Genomic DNA, 9,340 nt, shown 5'->3' with positions numbered 1-9,340 from the left:
GATATTTACATATAAGTTTTGTTTATAAAGTTAAAACAAGTGCAACTATTTTTAAGCTATTAAAATAATTTTATTTTTTTACATGAAAGCTTAACTTTATTAGCTATTTTTGAAAAATTTAGAGATATGTGTTTGAATTAGGAAAGATAATTTTGTTAAAGATTAAATCAAATTTTCAATCGACAGTGATTAGATCTATTTTACTGTATTTTTTCTTTTATTTCATAGAGTAATGAAACTTTTTACTTGCATGCATTTAACAATCTAGAATATTAATAGGATTTAACTTTTAAGTTATGCTTAAAACATTTTAACATAAAAATAGCATAAACTAAAACACTAAATGAAAGTTTGCATTTAAAAAATTCCTATACTACCAAGTTTAAAATAAGTATTTGTTTTTTAAAATGAATTTATATAACCTAAGTTAAACTAATATCATTTTTACTTTAAAAATTTTTGGTTTGTAACATGGTCAAAATAGTTTAACGTCAACTTATATTTTGTATAGTTTGTGTTTAAAAGTAGGTTTTGTAAAAATTTGTAAATATAAACTCTGCAAATTTCTAACTATGATTTATTTCAATTTTTATGCCACTCTTAATTTTAACATAAAATTTGATTAAGAATTTTCAACAAAAGCAATTATTTAAAAAACAGCGCTAATAAGCACATTAAATTTGTAAATATATTAATATTGCTTTAATTTTAAATACAATATTTAAAAAAAATAACATTAAACGGGGCCAACAAAATATCAAACTTGAAAAAACTGCAGCCGGAGTTAAAAATTAACAATTTAAGCACAAATTTTCAATATAACTGTTTTATCAATACTTTTTTATATATATCACTAATTAAAAAGACTATTATAGTTCTTTCAATAAAGTTCAAAGCAATATAAGCTTTAAAAAATTTTAAGACGTGATAAAAAAAAAATAAAACTCCTACTACTCACCACACTCATAAATACAGTAATGAATCAACACTTATAGCAAAGATTTTTAAACTGCTTAAAAATACTTTTAAGATACATTGCTCATAAATTAAATAAATAAAGTGGTTTTAATAAAGTTCAACAAAAGCCAAAGCAATATTAACTTCAGAAAATTTTTAAAACATGATAAAAACAAAATGTTGAAAATTGTACTACACACTACACTCATAAAAACAGTTATAAATTAAGAGTTATATTAAAAAAATAAAACTGTTTTAAGAACAATACTTTTTAAGATATATTTCTAATAAATAAAAAAAATAAAGTGGTTTCAATAAAGTTAAACAAAAGCAAAAGCAATTTTAACTTTAGAAAATTTAAAAACGTGATAAAATCAAAAATGTTAAAACTCCTACTACTCACCACACTCATATCCGGGGCTTTCCCCTTCCCGATGCTGATGCCGCTAGGTGGCTCCATGAGCACGAGCACGGACCCCGGTTTCGGGTTCATGAGGCTGCTGAACGACATAATTTCCGACATCGGGGTTTCCCCCGTGAACCAGGATTTCCTCGGTTGGGAACCGGAAGTGAAGTATGACGTCATGAAGCAAGCGTGGACGAAAAACTGCAGTGACGTAGCAGCGTGTGAACATGGAGTTTACAAAAGTTTGTTTTTTTTTACAAATGTTTTAATTCATGTTTTACAACGTAAGTTTTTTTTTGTCAACATATTAAGTAACCAAATAATGTCAACTTTTTATAAGCTAAAGGTTTTAAACAAATGCAAAAAATATAAGTTTAGGTATATACTGTTTTTAATTTGGTTTTAGTATAAAATTTTTCTATTGTACTGTAAAATAAATTTAAAAGTTTTCAAACTAAACAAGCTTTCAATAATTAGCCAATGTTTAGGTTAAAAAAACATCAAACACCGTTTATTTCAAGTCTATATGATAAATGTTTGTTTGGAGCATGCTGTTTATTGTACAGCAAGTTCATATTTCTAGTTTTCAAAAGAAAATTAAACTGTTTTTTCATTTTTAATAAACTTTGAATAAAATGAATAAATTATTTTTGCAATTAAGTTTTAAAATGTTTATAATGTTTATTCTATGCATTTAAAGCTAATTTTACTTGCTTTTATTTTAAGTATTTTTTTGTTTATCTACGTTTTTGTCTATAAATTTAAAAAATAATGTTTTAATTATCATTTCTATTAAAGCTTTAAGAGTTTAAAAGATTAATTTGCATAAAGGTTTTATCTTAAGGGATGTTTTTTATTTCAAAATAAGCTTTGAACTCTTGAAGCTTAATCGAAAAGTTGTTAGAATTATAAGTCAATTACTTAGATGAAGATCGTGATGACGTGTGTCCTTCTTGTTACGTCACAATCAACGAGGTTTGCGGTAAATGGTATGGAGAATGCGAACCGGAAGAACTCACTTGTAAATACGATGACGTCAAATACAAGGGAAGGTTTGAAATAATTGGATTTCAATATCAAATATTAAACAATAATAGATTGGATAATTTTTATTTTTACTTTTAAAAAAAGACTAAACTTAACAAAACTTAATTAACTTAAATTTATACAACATAAATATTAAAAACATAATTTTTGATTAGTTTTCTTTAAACTGTTAAACTAAAACTTTAAAAAACAAGATATAATTGACTTTAATAAAATTACAACTTATAAAGTTTTAAAACATATTTACAAAAATAAAAATTGTAGTATTAATAAAATAGATAAGATATGTTTACTTAAAAACTTACAACACATTAGATAACATTTACAAAAATGATTGCTAGTCTAATAACCGCTTAACTTTTAAAACAAAAACACAAGTCCTAATTAGTAGTAATTTCTTAACTAATTTTTCGACTAAAATTTATCTTTTTATTTTTCTATTTTTATTTTAGTTTAAAGGTTGTCTAAAACAGGGGTCGGCAAACTGCAGCCCACGGGCCAAATGAGGCCCTCAAAGCCAAATTATGCGACCCACAAGGTTTATTTAGCTAAAACCACACTTTTTAAAAAACATAAAAAAAAGGTTTTGCAATAAAAACTTACAACTAGGCTCTTAATTTAATACTTACCATTAAATGGGAACGAATCTTAATTGCACGAAGACAAAATATATAAATTTGCAAAAAGCTAAAATTGCGCAAGGAACTAAATTGCACAAAGACGACCAAGGGTCAATTTTGCACGAGTTACATTTTTGCACGTGAGTAAAAAATTAAAGAAAAAATAAAAACAAAAAAGAAGCAAATTAAACTAAAAAGTAATCTAAAAAAAGTGTTACTGACCGAGGGTAAGGGTTAGAGGTAACAATGATAGTAAAGAAAATAAAAGGTAAAAAAAAAAGAATAATAAAAACAAAAAAAAATAGTTAAAAAAAACAATTAAAAAAATAACTTACAGATCGAAGGTAAGGGTTAGGGGTAACAGTAATAGTAAAAAAAACTACATAAAACGAAATTTTTAAAAAATGAAAAAAAAAAGCTAAACTGTCTTCGTGCAAATTCGTCTGCTCGTACAACAGTATCTTCGTGTAATTTTATCTTTGTGCAATTTTATCTCCTCGTGCAAAAGTATTTTCGTGCAATTTTGTGAACTCGTGCAATTTTGTCACCTCGTACAACTTTGTACGCTCGTGTAATTTAGACAGCTACCCCCTTTTAAATAGTGCTGATTTACTGCTTATTTTGTAATATTATATTTTAGATTTTTATTTTTAAACTACTCACTATATTAATTTTAAATATTTTCAGCCCTAAAAAACTATTTTATGAAAAGTACGTTTCTTGAAAAATTGGTCCGCAAGTTACAAAAGGATGCCGTCTAAAACTTAGTAAGAATTATTAAATTTTAATCTTTAAAGGTGCGTCAATAAATCCGCAATGACGTCACTCGAGCTGGGAGAAAAGTGCGGTGACGTCACTGGAACCTGCCGGGAAGATCTCCGTTGCCAACACGACGCAGACCCTATGACGTCATTCGTCTCAGTCACCGGTTATTGCGTCACAAACGAAACGTTCAATCAACGTCAAGAGGGTCAGACTTGTGGGGAGAAGGTGGGCGGTTGCCAAGGTGATCTAATTTGCATGGAGAACATTTTCACGGGTCAGCGGTTCTGCAGGAAGGAAGAAAAAAGCCCCGAATGCGATACTCAGGTTTGTTGAGCGCAACAGTCACAATATTGATAGCTAAAACTGATAAATATATAATAATTGATTTATAAATTTAAGTTTTACCATATCAACACATGTTTTTTTTTTGCTTATTTAATTATGAATTTTCTTCATATGAAGTTCTGATCATTCGTTTTATTAAAGGTTACCAGGTTTACCAGATTAACAACCTAGAAAGCTGTAAAAAAAAGTATAAAAATTCTTATACACGCAAAACATTGCACAAGTACAAAAAAAAAGATATTTTACTTAAATCTATTAACTTGCAGATGCCATTCGGCGGAGTTGAGATGATAATCGAGTTCGACGGCGAAGACAAAGACGGGGCCCACAAGCACATGGAGTTTGTGGGGGACGGATCCGCGTTGCCACAGCAACTAGTTGAAGAGATCCCCATGCTCTCGTTGCTGGGAGAAGTTATTGGGGAGGGTTTACTTCCAAATGAAAATGACGATCAAGAGGACCAAAATGACAAGGACGGAGATGAAGGAAAAGTAGAAGAGGATGAAGACAGCAATGATGATGATGTTTGTGAAGGCGAAGATAAGGAAGCTGGAAATGAAAATAATGATGAGAATGAAAATTTTGCGTTGACTCCAAACGAAGTAAATGATGATCAAAAAGAAGACGTTGAAGATGTATATGTTAATGAAGATCAGGATGAAAAGGGTGAAGAAAAAGACGTTGTGGAGCCTGCAATAGTCAAACTGAACCAAGATACTTCAAACAACTTTGATAATATTAATTTCAACGATAAGGGTGTGCAAAGCATGCATAAGGGCAACTTTTAAGATGTCTGCAAAATAATTTAACTTTTTAGTGAACCTTTGTAATTTGGTGTTTCACAATCTTTTAAGCACATGTAAAATTCAAAATATAACAGTCTTTTTCCCTTTAGTTATTTTATATTATTTTGTTTTAACTTATTACAAACTGACCAATAAAAAATCAAAAAAAAAAAACACACAAAATAATAATATAGAATGACATATATATTTATTTATCTATTTCGATTGTTCCGACTTATAATTTGACATAGCTGTTTTCGTATTGGTTTTTCAACGAGAGTGACGAAAAATTTTATAGTAATAAAACATCATTTGAATATGTAAGTAGTTTAAATTTTAACTTAGTTGTTGAGTGTTGGTGTTTAAAGAAATTTGTATTAGATAAATCTTGGTAAGTATAATTAGACTTAGTTATTGAAACAATTGCTTTTTTTCATTGCAAAATCTTTTAAAGTGAAAAGCTTTAAGCTTGAAAAATTATAACTGCAAAGTTTATAAATTTAACTATTTTATTTTATTGTCTTCTTCACAAAGCTCTATGTAAGCTTTAATTTGTTGAACACTCAAACAGTTTAACTTTTATTTTAAACAAAAAGTTTAAAACTTATATGTGGTTTAAAATACGTTTAAATTTAAAAAGAACGCTAATGGTATTTATAAGAAAATTTTTAACTAGATTTTTCTATAAAAGGTCTAGTGAGTTTCAATTTCTTAAGTACTAAATTAATGACATACTAAGTTACTTTTCAAGTTGCTTATAAATGGTTTTTTTTTTTCGTAATAAAAGCTTATGTGAATACATATTTTTTGTCATTTATAAGATTTTTAAATAAGCTACATAAACTCCAGTCTACTGTTTATTAAACTTCATGTAGATTAAAAAAATTAAAAAAACTGTACTGTATATTAATATATTGTTAGGATGACCTTCTAGTTTTTCTGGCAAATTTTTACAAAAGTATTTAAATAAATAAAACAACAAAAGTTTACTTATGATAAACGCTGTCTGTTTTTATTTACTAGTCTGTTTTTATTTACTAGTCTGTTTTTTTACCATAATGAACCAGTAAAAGATTGTAACTTATAGTTTTTCTGGTATTCAGGTTATAAACTTTGCTTTATGTGTTTTAAAACCTTAGTTCTAAATTTTTGTCTATGAAAAATTTTGAATCAATTAAAAATTACAATTACTATAACTGTTTAAAGTTTGATACATAGAAAAAATACTCTTAAACAAAAGAAATTAAGAGTTCTCATTTAAAACACAAGTTTAAAGTAAATGACTATTCAAACAATCTATAGTTCACAAACTAGGATAACAGCGGACTACCATCTGTATCAACTAAGTAAAACTACTTTAAGTAGGTTTGAATTAAAATGAGAATTAACTGCTTAAAACTAAAATAAAAAAATATTTATGATAATAAAACATGAATAAATAAATACTTTACACAAAGCAATCAAACAATATAAGTGTCTATTCTCGAATGACATGTTTACTGCAGCAGGCTGTGGCTAGAAAGCCGCAACCACTCTTTGTGGTTTTTTGCTTTTATAAAGCAACGTTCTTAATTTTATTCAACATTTTCACCAGGAATTTTTATCTGCTATTTATTTTCTCCTTATCTTATATTGCATCAGTATAACACTTTACCATGCGAGCTTGGATGAACTTGGATTTTAGCTCAAAACTAACCATAAAATTTAAAATGTTATCTATTGCAATTTGATATACTATTACAATAAAAAGTTTACTAAACAGATTTGTCTTATACCATTAACATAAAATATTTAAAATTAAATTTTGAAAAGTTGTTTTTGAGTCTTGTATAATTTATTATAACACTAAATATTTTACAACAAGATTATTGACAGTATATAACATAATGTAACAAACATTTAAAACAAAAAAAATAATTTTACTTTTTATTTAAAAGAAGTTAGAAAAATATAGTCAACATTAAAAAAACATAACGTTTGTAAACTAAGATTTGTAATTAAAACACATGCTTATAGTTTGTTAATGAAAACGTTTATATCTGAGTATTAAAATAATTAAGTAAAAACTTTCTGTAAACATGAAATTTCGATTTTAAAGTTTATAATATATTACTTAAATTAACTTTAAAACCCTGTAATACCAATCGGTAATCATATGAGTAATTAAAAACAAAAGAAAAATAATTGCATTTATTGTATTTAAAATAATAAATTAACAACATAGCTATTATCTAACTGTTACTACCAGCTTTGTTTACTACAACTGATTATAAAAAATGCATAACCTGTAAAAAGTACAATTTAATTAATATTATATTACTGATTTAATACTTCTACTGAAATTAAGAAATTAATTTCTTGAAAAAAGTAGAACTAAAGTGTTGTAATTTTTTTATTTACTTTTAGTTTAGGTTTGAGTTGTGTATAAGAAAAGTACAAAGAAGAATAAAACACATTTTTTTTAATTACTTTATCTAGCTGTACTCAAATTTGGATGATATTATTGCACAAAAAACTGTATAAGGTAAAAAAAAACTTTATCTTAAGTTTTAGATATCTTAATAAAAAGAAAATCACTATTATTTAAACATGTTCTATTTTTAATTATGTTCAGCTAAAACATTACTTAAAAACATATTTATCTTAATATCTATTTTTAATGATATAGTACTATAAGTGTCATTTTATTGTACCTACTTAGCTTACATAGGTTTATTATAGTGAAGTATACAAATGTACTATAAATCACAATTGAATTTAAACATAACTTTTTTTTTAAACTTATATTAGACGATACTTAAGGTCAATATATAGATTTTATATAGATTACCCTATATAAAACTAGGCAAGACAATGACTGAACTTCAAGTATTAAAGAACAATTGCAAACACTAACAATTTATAAATAATATCACACTTTAGAAAATACTTCAAATATAGAGTCAAAAATTTCAAACAATATTTAATCTAACAGGAATATACTTGAAGAATGTATGAAACAAACCAATTTGAATGTAAATAAAAAAACTTATATAAAGCAAAATTATTAAAAAAAAACATAATACTTGAAAACAATATAGTTGTCTTTTCTGGAATAACATGTTTACTGCAGCAGGCTGTGGCTAGAATTCCCCTACCAAACTCTATAGGCTAGTTTGTATATCAACATTCTAAACCTTATTTGACATTACATCAGGAATTTCTTGACTGCTCTTTATTTACTTCTTATCTAAACTCTATTAAACTTGCATCAGTAAAACGGGTGACCTAGCGAGCTCAAAACGTTCCATTAAACTTAATCATCCTTGTTCATATTATTTCTTCTTAGTTACTTTTTTGTTTTATTTATTGCTTAATTAAATAATTTCTTATTTAATTATACGGCTGTAAATCTTTAAATTTTCTTTAATTTCTCACAATCGTATCACACTGACGAGAACTTGTTTTAGTATGTTTGTTTTGAAAAAAAAGGCTTATTTTTTTGATTAAGAAAATTTGGATGTAAATGTTAACTACATTTATGCAAAGTCAATTGTTTTCAATAAATCTGCTTAATTTCCGTATTTGAACTATTTTTGTCACTTATGTAAAAAAAAAATACAGTCAGGTCGTTTTACGGTGTTTTTATCTTTTTTATAAATATGAAATTATTATTTTTTTAGTTTTAAATACTAAAACTACTAGCATTATAATTTTATGCCATTAATTTACTATAAGGGTTCTGTTTAGGATGTTTTATAAAGTTTTTAAATTGCTGTTGTTACCAAATACTGTCTTTTATGCTCAAAAAGGCTTATTATAGGGTAGTTGAAACGTTTTTTAGCATTTATTTTACTTAAAAGACTTATATTTTAGAAACTGATAAACTTACTGTGTTTTAATTCACTTAGACCTGATTATAAAACTTTTATTCAACTTATAGATTTAATTGTTACTAAACTGTACTAAAAATATTTTCAGAGTATTTTGTGAGTATTTAAAATAAAAGTCATCTTATAGTCCGACTCTCATTAAAAAAACCTTTTACCAGTTTAAGTCAATTTTTTCCATTCGTGTGTGAATAGTTAAAAAAAAAATTGATTTAATTTCAAAAACCTCACTTTTGTTAAAAAACGTTTTTTAATCAAATTTAAAGATTTTCCTAACAAAAAGTCTTTTTTAACTGTGTATTTGTTTAAAAAGTGACATACTTATAGTAAAGCAATAATATAAAAAAAACTTATAATTATAAAACATTTTTTTTTATTTAGTAGACTTACCTCACTTAAGAATTTTAAAACGAATAAAAATTTTTTTCATGTAAGCTTTAAACTTGTTTTAAGTTTCAATTTAAATGAAACAAGTCGTAATTTACCATATATTAAATTTTTAAATAAGTAAAAGAAACTCATTAAGAATTAGGAAAATATTACATA

At 25.8% G+C, this 9,340-nt stretch overlaps 1 protein-coding gene across 1 annotated transcript; it reads left to right on the top strand.

Moving 5' to 3' along the window:
* Positions 1-1,297: 1,297 nt before the first annotated feature.
* On the top strand, positions 1,298-5,726 carry LOC145846794 (uncharacterized). The gene is made up of 4 exons (XM_082953423.1): positions 1,298-1,605; positions 2,289-2,415; positions 3,828-4,119; positions 4,407-5,726. Exons 1-4 carry the CDS (start codon positions 1,338-1,340, stop codon positions 4,926-4,928), a joined length of 1,209 nt encoding a protein of 402 aa, XP_082809549.1. The 5' UTR covers positions 1,298-1,337; the 3' UTR covers positions 4,929-5,726.
* Positions 5,727-9,340: the final 3,614 nt, after the last annotated feature.

The sequence above is a fragment of the Thalia democratica genome, chromosome 1, assembly GCF_965202585.1.
Source record: "Thalia democratica chromosome 1, ktThaDemo2.hap1.1, whole genome shotgun sequence".
Classification (NCBI taxonomy): Eukaryota; Metazoa; Chordata; class Thaliacea; order Salpida; family Salpidae; genus Thalia; species Thalia democratica.
This window is presented reverse-complemented; position numbering and strand designations above follow the sequence as displayed.

Bases quoted from the DNA above. Each gene is read 5' to 3' on its own strand.
- LOC145846794 (XM_082953423.1), top strand. From the start codon at position 1,338: ATGTTAAAACTCCTACTACTCACCACACTCATATCCGGGGCTTTCCCC. The intron at 2,416-3,827 runs GTTTGAAATAAT...TAATCTTTAAAG, and splicing joins GACGTCAAATACAAGGGAAG to GTGCGTCAATAAATCCGCAA. The intron at 4,120-4,406 runs GTTTGTTGAGCG...ATTAACTTGCAG, and splicing joins GCCCCGAATGCGATACTCAG to ATGCCATTCGGCGGAGTTGA.